Here is a 14749-nt window from a genome sequence, read left to right as displayed (position 1 = left end):
ATATGTGAACATAGTAGACTGTAAATACCACAATAAATAACAAAAACATTTCGTGCATATAAAAAAACAGACAAATAAATATTCAATAATAGTGCAAAAAAGTCAAAAGATGATGCTCATAGAAACATACAAATTAGGTGCAGGAGTAGGCCATTCGGCCCTTCGAGCCTGCACCGCCATTCAATATGATCATGGCTGATCATCCAACTCAGTATCCCGTACCTGCCTTCTCTCCATACCCTCTGGTCCCCTTAGCCACAAGGGCCACATCTAACTCCCTCTTAAATATAGCCAATGAACTGGCCTCGACTACCCTCTGTGGCAGAGAGTTCCCAAGTCAGTGAAGTCTCTTTGGAGGTTATAGTGTTTAATAGCCTGATTGTTGTAAAGAAGCTGCTCCTGATCCTGGGCGTTACAGTTTTCAGACACCTATACCTACTACTGTGCTTCCTATAACCGCCACTATAACGTTCAACTTCTCTGCTCAAGATCCTGACTGATGAACGCCTTCTCCACCACCCTGTCTACCTGTCACGCCATTTTTGCTCTCCAGCCCGGCTCTGGAGGGGATTGTGTGTGTTTAAGTTGTGAATGAGTAAATGTTTTCGCCCTGATTCAGGTTCAGCGGCGGTCACACAGTAACTCCCCGCAGCGCATGGCCAAACAGGACCAGTTGTGTACGAGGTCCAACTCGTTCAATGACATCTCGGGGGACCCGACCGACTCTGGCCGGTTGCCGCCGGGTCCCCACGTGCGTCCGACAAGTCTGTCCGCCGCCCCCCAGTACCCCTGGCAAGGCGAGAGGGCGAGGTCCAACCTTGGCGAGAACCCGAGGCAAGGCGCTCCCAAGTCGCAGCCTGACCCCACGGCACCGGAGGGCAAGTTGCCGAAGCAGTCGAAGAGGACGCCGGGCAAGCCGAGAGCGTCGCTGGGATACGTGTTCGACTTTGGACCGGACGGTGTGGTGAAAAAGAAAGTAAAGACTCCCGACAGTCAGGATGTGGAGGAACATAGCTTTGAGATGCAGCACGGTCGGGAGGTGAGGCAAAAGGGCGGGCAGCCTGATTACCAATTCACCCTCACGGCCAGCGGCGCAGTGCAGAAACGGGCGAGGATTCCCGCCATCGGACTGGACTCCCAACACGAGGAGCAGACATCTCAGTGGGGGGAGGGCAGGTCTTTGGAGATGGACCTCTCCCCTCCCTCCTCCACTCACCTCACCTTCACCCCATCCGCTGACCACGATGTCTTCCACTCCAACCCCAGATCCCCGTCAGATAGCGGCCTGCTGACAGACCCCCTGGCCCAACACACTCTCCTCCACCATCCCCGCCCCTCTCTCAGCTCCAGCACCCCCAATCTGAGCATAGGCCCCCCGTCACCTGCCCACGTCTCACCCCGCGGCTCCCCTCAGTTCTCCCGCCACAGCCCTGCTAGCTCTTCCACTGGTTCCTCCGTCTTCCTCTCCCCGGGCCCCCTCTCCCCCCACTGGTCATCAGACTCCTCCCTGACCTCCCATGAGGACAACGTCAGGTCACTGAGGTACAGCCCGACGCTGAGGCTGGAGATTGAGCCGGAGTCGGGCTATTTTGAGAGTTTGAGGGTTCGCTCACCCTCCCCGGAGGGGTGGTCCCCAGACCGATGCTTCCACTCCCAGCCCGAAGGGGGGTTACGCTCTGTGCTAGCTGCCGACCGCAACCTGATGCACCCCTTAATGCCTGTCCACATCCCCATCTTCCGTTCCATCAGCACCCCACACTCCAACCCACCCCTTCCCTCCCTCCAGCCCAGTACCCAGCATCCATTCCAGCCCCTGCCTTCCAAACACGCACACGCACAGCCGTGGGCAAACCACTCACCACCTCTCCCGCAGCAGCACGGTCCCTTGTCCCACCATCCCAAGGTACGACTGCAACACCCCGTCCCAAACACCCATCACCACTGACCCCCCCCTCCTCTCTGTCTCCCTCTTTCTCTCTCCCTCTTTCTCTCACCCTCTTTCTCTCCCCCTCTCTCTCTCTCCCTCTCTCTCTCTCCCCCTCTCCCTCTCCCCCTCTCTCTCTCTCTTCTCCCCCCCTCTCTCTCCCCCCCTCTCTCTCTCTTCCCCCCCTCTCTCTCTCTCTCTCTCTCTCTCTCTCTCTCCTCCCCTCTCTCTCTCTCTCTCTCCTCCCCCTCTCTCTCTCTCCTCCCCCCTCTCTCTCTCTCTCTCTCCTCCCCCCCTCTCTCTCTCTCTCTCTCTCCCCCCTCTCTCTCTCTCCTCCCCCCCCTCTCTCTCCCCCCCCTCCCCCCCTCTCTCTCTCTCTCTCGTCCCCCCCTCTCTCTCTCTCTCTCTCTCTCCTCCCCCCCTCTCTCTCTCTCTCTCCGCCCCCCCTCTCTCTCTCTCTCTCCTCCCCCCCTCTCTCTCTCTTCTCCCCCTCTCTCTCTCTCTCTCTTCTCCCCCCCTCTCTCTCTCTCTTCCCTCCCCCCTCTCCCCCTTCTCTCTCTCTCTCTCTCTACCCCCTCCCTCTCCCCTCCCCTTCTCCACCCTCCCCCCTCTTCCCTCTCCCCCCCTCCCCCCTCTTCCCTCTAAGGATCGGAGTGCTTAAAAATAAGCAAAGGACACCCCCCCGTTTCCAGAGAGGAAGCAAACGTTACAGCTCTCCACGGTTTGTGTTGGGATTGGGGTAGGTGTCGATGGCAGCAGGAGGGAGGGCGCAGTGTGCTGGGGGCTTCACCCAGAATCTGATCCGTAGAATAGTGGCATCAGACGGTGATCTTACCCAATGATCTGGTCTCAAACCCCCTTCACCTCCCTCCCTTTCGCTTTCCGCCCTCCCACAGGCAACAATAGTAGGTATTACTGAGGGCTCTTGCCCCGTGGATTGGCACCCTCATGCCAGGCTTGGCAAAGATTTCAGAGTTCCTAGTGGAACTGTGCCGATGGGGGGGTCATTAGTGGGAAATTCAGGGCAGGGCCTTGAATTCCCTTCATACTGGAGATATGGACGCAGTGACGTCACTGAGTAATCACCTCCCAATACTACTGAAGGGTCTGGTGTAATCATGGGTCATATCTTGAACAAGCTGCCAGAGGAAGCTAGGGAAATGGATACAATCACTACTTTAAAGAAGCATATGGACAGGTATATGGATACAATGGGTTTAGGTTTGTTATTGCCCCGTGTACCGAGGTAAAGTGAAAAGCTTTGTTTCTGCATGGTATCCAAACATAATAGACCTGGTCAGGCCAGATCTACGCCTGGATAGAGTGGATGTGGAGAGGATGTTTCCTCAAGTGGGAGAGTCTAGAACCAGAGGACATAGCCTGAGAGTAAAAGAGCGTACCTTTGGAAAGGAGATGAGGAAGAATGTCTTTAGTCGGAGGGTGGTGAATCTGTGGAATTCATTGCTGCACACGGCTGTGGAGGCCGTCAATGGATATTTCTAAGTCGGAGATTGACAGATTTTAGATTAGTAAGGGCGTCAGGGGTTATGGGGAGAAGAGTTGAGAGGGAAAGATTGATCAGCCATGATTAAATGGTGGAGTAGACGATGGGCCGAATGACTAATTCTGCTGCTATGATTCATTATGCATGAACACTACACATAAATACAATCGAGTCAAACTCAAGTACAATGAGTAGAGTGAAGGGGGAAGATCCAGAGAGCAGAATATAGTCCTCAGCATTGAAGCTCATCAGTTCCAGAGACAAAGTCCAAAGTCCGCCATGGGCTAGAGATAAATCGGACAGTACCCAGGCCTATGGAAGGACAGTTCAGAAGCCTGATAACAGAGGGGAAGGAGATGTTGATGGGCTTCGAAGGATATGGGCCAAATGCAGATAAATGTGTCCAGTCCAATATAGCATGGACAAGGTGGGCCGAAGGGCCTGTTTCTATGCTCTCTGTTGCCCAAATTAGCCATTCCGCATAAAGAAAGTTTTCCTGTGGCAGTTTCCACAAGCCCCTTTGCTCTCTTAATTCATTCTATTGTTGCCTGTGGCAAACACATCCCCCAAATTATCTGTCATCCTCTCTACTGATCTTCAACATGCTGAGTGTGGTCATGTTACCTGAGGCATTAGTGTTCCCTACCCGGTCCACAGTTGTGTTCCTGTGCCAGAGAGATGACCATTGGAGACAGGTCCTAACTGTTGGAGTTGGCACCATTTCAAGATGGGCCCTACTACACATTGACATGACACTGGGAGGTTGCAGAGTTCCAGCTCAATGTGGAATTCAGTCTTGAAGCTTCATCCACTGAGAACTAACCTGCATCAGTTGAAACTACCACATTTATAAAGCACCTGAATGCAGATTAAAACTCATCACGCTACAGTCGAGGAAAGAGACAAAGTGCAGGTGTAACTCAGCGGGATAGGCAGCATCTTTGGTGACGTTTTGAATCTGGACCCTTCTTCAGACCCTAAACGACGCCTATTACTTTGAAGAAAGGTCTTGACCAGAAATCGCCCATCCCCTTTTCTCCAGAGATGCTGCCTTGTTTCTACACTTTAGCGAGGACCAGGTCTGGTCAGAAGGTGTTGAGAAACAAGGTGCCCAAAAGATGGGTCAAAGGAGTTGGTTTAACTCTTCGGAAATGGAGCGCATTCATGGAGAGAAAGAGAGGCAGAGTGGGAGACAGAGAGGACTCGGGGAGCCCAGTAGCAAGACCGCTGAAGAGGTATCCAACAGGAGTGGAAGTATTTGAGGATACGCAAGAGGGCACAATTGCAAGAGCGCAGAGATCTGGAGGGATTAGGAGGGGTGGATCTAGGTTTGGTGAGGTCAAATGGTGTAGCGGGTAGAGCTGCTGTATTATAGCACCGGAGCCCTGGGTTTGATCCTGACCGTGGATGCTGTCTGTGTGTGGAGTTTGTATGTTCTCCTTGTGACCGCATGGGGCTTTCTCCGGGTGCTCCAGTTTCCTCCTACACTCCAAAGACGTACAGATTTGTAGTTTAATTGGCTTCGGTAAAAATTGTCCCTTGTGCGCAGTATAGAACTAGCGTACAGGGTGTCGCTGGTCAGCGCGGACTAGGTGGGTCAAAGGGCCTGTTTCCGCTCAGTATCCCTGAAGTGTAAAGTCTAAAGTTCATGGAAAGTGTTGAGTTAGGGCAGTGTTTTGATTTTTTGGGGAAATGAAATTAAACAATGCTGCTATCAGCCAGGTTGAGTCTTTCCCCTTTACGCCCCATTTGGACTAGACCTGTTTCTCCTGACTACTTAGCGTGGCTTGTTGATGAGTATTCTGTGCTCTGTGCTCTATAAATGGTTTGCTTTCAACCCCAAGGCAAACGTCACCCTGCCTTGTGTGCCAACTGATGCCTTCCAGATCTAAAGTGCCGACAGAAACTGTTAGATCTCAACAAACTCACCCAATTTGAACCCATTCTCTCCTTGCTGCCATTTGTAACGTTAAGCACTAATCCCGGTGTTGCATCTGAGGAAATAATTGAACTTCACACTAACCCCTTGCTTGGTGCGGGAAGAGGGCAGCAGATTGTGCCGCTGAGTTTTGAGCGTTTGCCTGGTGCATCGGGGGGGGCTGGTTTGGAACTTCCTGGCCTTGCACTCCAACAGCGAAGACACATAGGCGGTTTCTCTTCATCTTCTGGGACCAGAGGTCGGGGAGACCATGTTCTTCTTGAAGAGCAGGGCTGGCCTGAGAAAGAGAGAGATCTGCCAAAAATGAAGGGACAACCTGCTTTGGCGACAGTCCAGGATTTCTGGATCTTCCGTCTGAACTTGTGAACAGCCGAAGGAACCAACTCTCATGTTTGGAAGACGGATGTTAACTTTGGAGGGATTTCCTCCTCATGGAGTTTGAAGATCTCGCCATGTGTCAAGCAATGCGACTCTAATCTTTTGCGCTTCTTCTCTTTGGGACTTCTCTCTAGGTGTCGCGGGCTGTGGTCTGATGGGATACTTTCTCACTCTCTCATTATTTTTCCAGGATCTGCGAATGTTTGACTGAAGCTGTTGGGAATTAGTAACCAGTAGTGAAGAGACAAGAAAGCTCCTTGGTTTAATTGGAACTCTACCCCTTGGGAAGACCACCAAATGTATCACTCGAGAGGCTGACAGTGGGTCAGAGGGAGAAAGCTCATCTTGTTTATCAGAGGCACCGATTACTTTATAATTCACCGACTATTACCTATGTTTAAGAAGGAACTGCAGATGCTGGACAATCGAAAGGTAGACAAAAATGCTGGAGAAACTCAGCGGGTGAGGCAGCATCTATGGAGCGAAGGAAATAGGCAACGTTTCGGGTCGAAACCCTTCAGATTGTTACCTATGTTCAATTACCAAATGCCGCACTATAGGAAGGATAGGGTTGGATAAGCTTTGGAGAGGGTGCAGAGGAGGTTTATCAGAATGCTGCCTCGATTGGTGGGTATCAGCTGCAGGGAGAAGTTGGACAGACTTGGATTGTTTTCTCTGGTGTGTCAGGCTGAGGGGAGGCCAGTATGGAGTCTTGGAGGTGGCTGTATGGAACAAACTGCCAGAGGAGGCAGTTGAGGCAGATTTAAAAGACATTTGGACAGGTACATGGATAGGGAAGGTCGAGAGGAATATGGGCCAAACGTGGGCAGGTGGACTAGTGCAATGGGGCCTCTTGGTCAGCATGGGCAAATTAGGCTGGAGGGCATGTTTTAAATAGTATCACTCAAGTATATAAAATTATGTAAAGCATTGCTAAAATCAGAACCTTTCTCCCAGAGTGGAGATGTCAAGGACGAGAGGGCGTAGCTTTATGGTGAGAGGGGCAAAGTTTAAAGGACATGTGCGGTGGTAAGTTTTTTACGCGTAGGGTGGTGGGTGCCTGGAACGTGCTTCCAGGGGTGATGGAGGAGGCAGATACGATAGGCTTTAAGAGGCTTTGAGACGGATGCATGAAAATGCCAGGAATAGAATGATATAGACCATGGTAGCCAGATGGGATTAGATATATTGGCATTATGGTCAGTGCAGACATGGTGGGACAAAGGGCCTGTCCAGTGCTATGTTCTGTGTTTGTGTCTGTATCAGGCAGGCTAGCTGAGGGGGGAGCGACTGATGCCTGGGATCTTGTGGTCAAACTTAAATTATTCCGACTGGGAACGTTCAGAAACATTCAACGTTCAAAATCCTTCCGGTTGGAATGCACAGGAGCTCTGCTGCTTGGTTCCCACCAGCTTCTGGCAAGCCACACTACCACGCACTGAATTCCTCGTGCTGCCTCTGTTACCAATCAGCCTTGGGTGTAGGTCAGTCATCAATGTGTGCTAGCCGTCGACAATGCACGGTTCTCGATCCGAAGTGGAATACTGTCAGTCCTTGCCCACACTTTGGGAATACAACCCTGTGATGCAGACCCAGCCCCACCAATTAGATTCCATCCTTTGCCGCCAATGTAAGACCCCCCCCATTCGTCCTTGAGTGGGCTTGCAGTTCAGCTGCTCGGCTGGAGCTGACCAGATCCCGTCCCTGTGCCCAACCGGATATTCTCCTTGGGAGAACCTTGGGAGACGAGTTGTACCGCTCCTCGTCAAGGGAATCTGGTTACTCCCAAAGGGAATGGATGCTGGAGAATGAATCCGTCTACACAGAAAGTGGTGGCAAGAATACTTGGATTGGATGAGAAGGTCTCGATCTAAGCTCACTGGTTCCAACTCCAAGCCAATGGTCCCAGCTCCAAGCCAATGGTCCCAGCTCCAAGCCAATGGTCCCAACTTCAAGCCAATGGTCCCAGCTCCAAGCCAATGGTCCCAGCTCCAGGCCAATGGTCCCAGCTCCAGGCCAATGGTCCCAGCTCCAGGCCAATGGTCCCAGCTCCAAGCCAATGGTCCCAGCTCCAAGCCAATGGTCCCAGCTGCAGGCCAATGGTCCCAGCTCCAAGCCAATGGTCCCAGCTCCAGGCCAATGGTCCCAGCTCCAGGCCAATGGTCCCAGCTCCAAGCCAATGGTCCCAGCTCCAGGCCAATGGTCCCAGCTGCAGGCCAATGGTCCCAGCTCCAAGCCAATGGTCCCAGCTCCAAGCCAATGGTCCCAGCTCCAAGCCAATGGTCCCAACTTCAAGCCAATGGGCCCAACTTCAAGCCAATGGGCCCAACTTCAAGCCAATGGTCCCAACTCCAACACCACTGGTCCCAGCTAAAACTCTGTGTAATATCTGCTTCGGGTGGAGATGTGTGTTGGAGATGGTCTGCAGGAATAAGATGAGAAGAAGGTGTTGTGTTGAGGTGACTAACACTGGTCCTTTCATCCAACCCCCCCCCCCCCCCCCCCCCCCCAACACTGGCCCCGGCCGACCTTCCAGGTGGAGGAGCGTTCCAAGTTGAACCGGCAGAGCTCGCCGGCCATGCCGCACAAGATGGGCAACAGGATGTCCGACCCCAGCATGCCCCCTCGCTCCGAGTCCTTCAGCAGTGGCGGAGTGGCCGCCCCGCGGAATCCTCCTGTGCATGAGGCCACCGAGTCTCAGGTGAGGTCCAGAAGGTCTCTCTCACTCTCCCCCTTGCGCACGGTCCCTCGCTCCCCCATCACCGGGTCTCCCCCTGATCCCACACCCCCACCCAACATGGCACTTTCTTCCCCGTCCCAATCTCTCTCTTTACCCCTCCGAGCACAGTCTCTCCCCTCTCGTCGGGTCTCTCTCTCTTCCCGTACTCCTTCCTGACTGGGCTCTCTCTCCCCAGGTGCCGGTGGCCCACCCGATCGGTGGGAAGACCCCCGGCTCCTCCATGACGGGCTCCCAGTCGCTGCACGAGCCGACAAAGGGGCTGTCGGGCACCTTCCTCTCGCAAGATGGGGTCCCGCCGCACCGGGCGGACATGCCGCGCCAGAACTCGGACCCCACCTCCGAGACGCCTCCCCTCCCGCCCCGCATCACCACAAGCGACGACAAGTACGGGGGTGGAGGCTGGCTCAAGCAAGAGGACGATACCCCGCCCAAGGTAGGCACTGGCTCTGGGCACAAGTGGGCAAGTAGCCATGTGGGCAAGTAGCCATGTGAGCAAATGGCCATGTGAGCGGGTGGGAAGGTGTGTAACTGGACCAGTGGGCAAGTGGCCATGTGAACAATGGGCAAGTAGATGTGTGGGCAAGTGAACCAGCTGGCTAGTGGGCAAGTGGACCAGCAGGCAGGTGGTCCAGGGAGTATGTGGATTTGTGGGCAAGTGCCCCATTGGGCAAGTGGATGTGTGGGCCACTGGCTCTCTCGTACATTGGAACCACATAACATTGTTCCTTGGCGAACACAGTTTCAGGTTTAGGTATATTATTGTCACATGTACTGAGGTACAGTGATAAGCTTTGTAGTGCATGCTATCCAAACAGATCAGACACCACGTATAATACCACACATAAATACAATCAAGCCAAAGTACAATAGATCCAGCAAAGGAGAAGTTACAGAGTGCAGAATATAGTTGTCAGCATTGTAGCGCACCATTTCCAGAGACAAAGTCCAAAGTCCGCAATGGGTTAGAGGTGAATCGGACAGTACCGTAGCTTATAGGAGGACAATTCAGTAGTCTGATAACAGAGGGGAAGAAGCTGTTCCTGAGGCTGTTGGTGCGTTCTTTCAAGCTTCTGTACCTTCTGCAGGAAGAAGATAGAATGACCAGGGGTGGGACATATACATAGATACAGAGACAATGCAAGAGTAGGCCATTCGGCCCTTCGAGCCAGCACCGTCATTCAATGTGATCGCGTTCCTGCCTTCTCCCCATACCCTTGATTCTGCTAGCCCCAAGAGCTCTATCTAACTCTCTTTTGAATGCATCCAGTGAATCGGCCTCCACTGCCTTCTGAGGCAGAGAATTCCACAAATTCACAACGCTCTGTATGTAAAAGTTTTTCCTCATCTCAGTTCTAAATGGCCTACCTCTTATTCTTAAACTGGGACAGGGACAAGTCTTTGATTTTGTTCGTTGCTTTCCCGAGGCAGCGTGAAGGGGAGACGGAGTGAGTGGTGGGGAGTCGGGTCTGTGTGATGGACTGCATGTCTTCGGACGCCGGGCTTGTGATGTTCACCACTTTGCCGTCATCAGGCAACTGAACCATCCTATCACCAACGAGAGAGTGACCCTGACCTCCCATCTACCTCATTGAAGACCCTTGGGCTATGCAATCAGAATTTAATTGACTTTATCTTTCATTAGACGTTGTTCCCTTATCCTGTTTCTGTACACTGGGGTCGGCTCGATTGTAATCATAGAGTGATACAGTGTGAAAACAAGCTCTTCGGCCCAACTTGCCCACGCCGACCAGCATGCCCCGTCTACACTAGTCCCACCAGCCTGCGTTTGGCCCATATCCCTCTGCACCTTTCCTATCCATGTACCTGTCCAAATGTTTTTTAAATATTGTGATAGCACCTGCCTCAACTACCCCCTGTGGCAGCTTGTTCCACATACCTGCAAACCTTTGTGTAAAATAGTTGTCCTTCAGGCTCCTATGAAATGTTTCCCTCCTTACCTTAAATCTATGTCCTCTGGTTCTTTATTCCCCTACTGTGGGTAAAATATGCATGTATGCATTCCTCTCATGATTTTGACCACCTCTATAAGATCACCCCTCCACCTCCTGCAGTCCAAGAAATAAAGTCCAAGCCTGCTCAACCTCTCCCTATATCTCAGGCCCTCGAGTCCTAGCAACATCCCCGTAAATCTTCTCTGCACTCTTTTTTTTTTAATCAAAAATATTTATTCAAATATTAAAATAGTATTTACAATACAATAAAACAAAACACCACCATAATACAAGACGAACAAATATGCTAAGCAACTGCTAAACAACTATATTGCAATCCTTGTCCAGGATACATTCAACCCCCCTCGGTGCCCAGCGGTCCCGGAACTCCCTCAGGGTGCCCGTAGACAGGGCGTATTCCCTTTCCATCCGCACCCGGGCACGGACGTATCCCCGGAAAAGGGGCAGGCAGCCGGCTCGGGTAGAGCCCTCCACCGTCTGGTGCCTTGACTCGCAGATGGCCAGCTTGGCCAGGCCCAGGAGCAACCCAACCAGGACATCTTCAGCCCTACCCTCTCCCCAACGCACAGGGTGTCCAAAGATGAGGATGGTGGGTGAAAAATGCAGCCAGAAGGCGAGGAGCAGCCCCTTTAGGTATTGAAACAGTGGCTGCAGCCTCACACACTCCATGTACACGTGGTACACAGACTCTTCCAGCCCGCAAAAGTGGCAGGCGGCTGGCGAGTCTGTGAACCGCGAGAGAAACAGGTTGCAGGGAACACCTTGGTGCAATACCCTCCACCCCAGGCCCTCTCTGCACCCTTTCCGGCTTAGTCCTGTATAGTCTTTCCGCTGACTAGTTAGGATGGTACCTTGGTATATGTGGCAACAAAATCTAAATTAAACTAACTCTGTCCACAGGTCCCTCGAAGGACTACGTCCATCTCCCCTGCGCCTGGCCGCAAGAATTCCCCAGGGAACGGCGACGGACTGGCCAGTCGGCCTGGGGCGCAGCCATTAAGAGCAAGGTAATGGCCCGTGTGGTGGTTAGTGCGGATACAAGTTCCCGGCCTTGGGGAAGAGTTAGGCATGGCTCTGAGTTCTGGATGCTGAAGGAACTGAGCGTGCGGGCAGGGATTAAAATTCCCAGCATCCCAACGGGACGTGAAATATCTGGAACGCCAGGGCACGCTCGTGAGGAGTCGCGGAATGGGTACAGTGTTGGAGGAGGATATTTGGCCCATTGCTCCTGTACCGGGGGGGGGGTTGGGCAGGGGCGGCCAGGGAGAGGGTGGGGAGTGGGAGAGAGTTTGGGGTAGGGGAGTGGATGGTCTCTGGGTGGGCAGGGAGGAGGTGGGGGATAGAGCAGGGGCTTGTTGGGGTGGGGTTGGGTGAGGGAGGGGTTAGGGGAGGGGGTCTTGCAGTGGGCAGGGTGGCTCGGGGAGGTGGGTGTTGGGCGGGGGAGGGGCACGGACAGGGCGGGGAGTGGGGGAGGGGCACGCGGGGGAGATCTCGCGGTGGGACAGGGAGGGAGCGGGTTAGGGGACCAGCTCTGACCCTGCCCCCTTTTTTTACCCCCACCCCCTCCCCACAGTAACCCGGACCTGCGGAAGGTGGAGCCCCCCCAGGAGCCCGCCCTCCACGTGAGCAGCAGTGGCAGCTCGACCAGCTCCAGCACCCCTAGCTCCCAGCCCAGCTCCCAGCCCAGCTCACAGCCCAGCTCCCAGCCCAGCTCCCAGGCTGGGTCCCAGGCCGGCTCCAGTGAACGCAACCAGCTGAAAGGTGAGGCCTGGTGGGGGGGAGGTGAAGAGGGGGTGGGGGACGAAGACGAAAGCAGAAGGAGAGAGGATGAAGGAGTGGGGGAGGAAGGGGAAAGGGCAGGGAGGGGTGAAGGATGGGGAGGGGTGGACACAAAATGCTGGAGTAACTCAGCGGGACAGGCAGCATCTCTGGAGAGAATGAATGAGTGACGTTTCGGGACGAGACTCTTCTTCAGACTTTCTTCAGAAAGTCCTAGCCTGCCCGTAGCTCCCTGTAGCTTAGGCCATCGAGTCCCAGCAACATCCTCGTAAATCTTCCCTGCATTAGAAGTATGCGCAGGCGAGGACTTTATTCCTTGGAGCACAGGTGGCTTTATTTTACTTTAGACTTTAGAGATCGTGGGAAAAGGCCCTTCAGCCCACCGAATCCCCGCCAACCAGCGATCCCCATACCCTAGCACTATCCTACACACTTACAACCCTGTAAGTTTTTGGAGTGTGGGAGGAAACCGGAGCAGCCAGAGAAAGCCCACAGGGAGAACGTACAAGCTCCGTACTGACAGCGTCCGACGTCACGAATGTACCCGGGATCCCCGGCGCTGTAAGGCAGCAGCAACTCTACTGCTGCGCCACTGGCACGAACGCCGTCCCCCACGACCACAGATTTTGCCGTTGAGTTTCCAGCATTTGGGGCCAGGCGCTATGTGAATGCAGGTGGTTGTTTGGGGCGGTCTGTGCCGGCCCCTCACGTTGCTCCCTCGTTGTCGCCGCAGGGACAGGCAAAGCCGAGGGATCACCCGTCCTGCCGCACGACGCCGCCCGGAGACCCGAGGAGGGTCGTGAGCTGTCGCGGCCGGGGAGGCCGGCGGTGAGTCCACGCCCGACTACAAGCGGAGGGGGGGGGGGGCGATAGGCAGAGTGGGGCAACAGACAGAACCATGCTCCCATGCTGACCAATGTATTGGGACAACACCCGGTCTTGGACAACAGATGGAGAGGGTTGACCAGTCAACTGGGCTAACAGGCAGAGGGGCCACCCAACGGACTGAGGCCCCTCACCTGCAACTCACACACAGTCATGGCACCTGCAGATGCCATTCGGCCCATCGTGTGCATTCTGGCGCCATCTGGCTGCACAAGACTGCACGGCCCATTTTTAGTGGGACTATCCAGTCAAGCCTACGTCTCCCTGTTCTTTTCTCGTTACCCCTGAGAACTGTTTTGCGATGCATCCAGCAGTTTTTGTTTGTTGCCTTGACTACCTGTTGGTGGGGGGGCCAAGGAGTATTGAGGTACCGAGGAAGACTGATGAGCAAGTGGAAGGATGCTTGCAGGTGGCAGTAGAGGGCGCTGAAGAGGGTGCAGAGGACGTTGCACTGGGATGGAACTAAGGTCTAGAACCAGAGGGCACCGCCTCCTCTATATCCAGAAGCTGGTGCATCTGTAGAATTCATTGCCACTGATGGCTGTGGAGGCTAAGTCGTTGGGTACTTTTAAATCGGGAGATTAATGGGTTTTTCATTAGTGAGGGTGTCAAAGGTTATGGGGAAAAGCCAGGAGAATGGGGTTGAGGAAAAGATAGATCAGCCATGATCGAATGGCGGAGCAGACTCGATGGGCCGAATGGCCTAATTCTGCTCCTGTGGCTTATGAACCCCCTCTAGGCCTTCTGGAAGGTTCCTAGTTTTGAGGAGAGACTGGATAGGATGGGATTCTTTTCCCCAGGGAGCAGGAGGCAGAGGGAGGGTGTCACTGGCCCCCTGCGTAGGAAGGAACTGCAGATGCTGGTTTATACCGAAGATAGACACAAAGTGTGGGAGCACCTCAGGGAGTCAGGCAGCATCTCTGGAGAAAAGGAGAAGGCGACGTTTCGGGTCGGGTCCCTCCTTCAGACTGACCAACCCCCTGTTCTGTGTAGGGAAGCAATTACCCCTTGTGGACAACAGGAGGGGCTAGTGAGCAATGCCGTTATTTTGTTTGATCGAGTGATGTGTCATCAGGTGTTGAAATTGTCTGTCAGTTTTAACTATTTTTTAAACTAACATCTCCAATTTATTTTCTTTAACCTCTCTCTCTCTCTCTCTCTCTCTCTCTCTCTCTCTCTCTCTCTCTCTCTCTCTCTCTCTCTCTCTCTCGCTCTCTCTCTCTCTCTCTCTTTCATCTCGATCGCGGACTAACCTTCCCTCCCTCCCAGAGCTATAAGAAAGCCGTAGATGAGGTTAGTGCCACCTCCACAGGTAACCGTGGGAACGTGCGCTGACTCCAAAATGAGCTTTCTATCGTAGATATAAGCAACTGCAGATGCTGGTCAACCAAAAACAAACAAACAAAGTACTGGAGTAACTCAGCTGGTCAGGCAGCATCTCTGGAGAACATGGATAGGTGATGATTTAGGTCCAGACCCTTCTTCAGACTGACCCAGATGTGCACCTATGTCTCCATGTCCCCTCCCCCATATATTCCTTTCTCCTCACATTTTCCATCTGTCTCGTTATCTCACACTTTTATTCTTTTCATCGCTGGTCTTTGTCCACCCATCTGCCAACCAACAC

The 14749-nt window shown here is 53.5% G+C and overlaps 1 protein-coding gene across 5 annotated transcripts in view; it reads left to right on the top strand.

The window, feature by feature from the left end:
* tnik (TRAF2 and NCK interacting kinase) overlaps positions 1-14749 on the top strand; it is a 110306-nt gene that overhangs the window by 72955 nt on the left and 22602 nt on the right. For 3 of the 5 annotated variants that reach the window (XM_033031733.1, XM_033031734.1, XM_033031735.1), the window contains 6 exons: positions 620-976; positions 8282-8446; positions 8661-8918; positions 11359-11465; positions 12032-12219; positions 12971-13065. In XM_033031733.1, coding sequence (XP_032887624.1) covers positions 620-976; positions 8282-8446; positions 8661-8918; positions 11359-11465; positions 12032-12219; positions 12971-13065 — 1170 coding nt within the window. The remainder of the gene's footprint in view (positions 1-619; positions 977-8281; positions 8447-8660; positions 8919-11358; positions 11466-12031; positions 12220-12970; positions 13066-14749) is intronic. The other 2 variants (XM_033031737.1, XM_033031736.1) reach the window with 1 other exon arrangement.

The sequence above is a fragment of the Amblyraja radiata genome, chromosome 13 (assembly GCF_010909765.2).
Source record: "Amblyraja radiata isolate CabotCenter1 chromosome 13, sAmbRad1.1.pri, whole genome shotgun sequence".
In the NCBI taxonomy this organism is placed as follows: domain Eukaryota; kingdom Metazoa; phylum Chordata; class Chondrichthyes; order Rajiformes; family Rajidae; genus Amblyraja; species Amblyraja radiata.
This window is presented reverse-complemented; position numbering and strand designations above follow the sequence as displayed.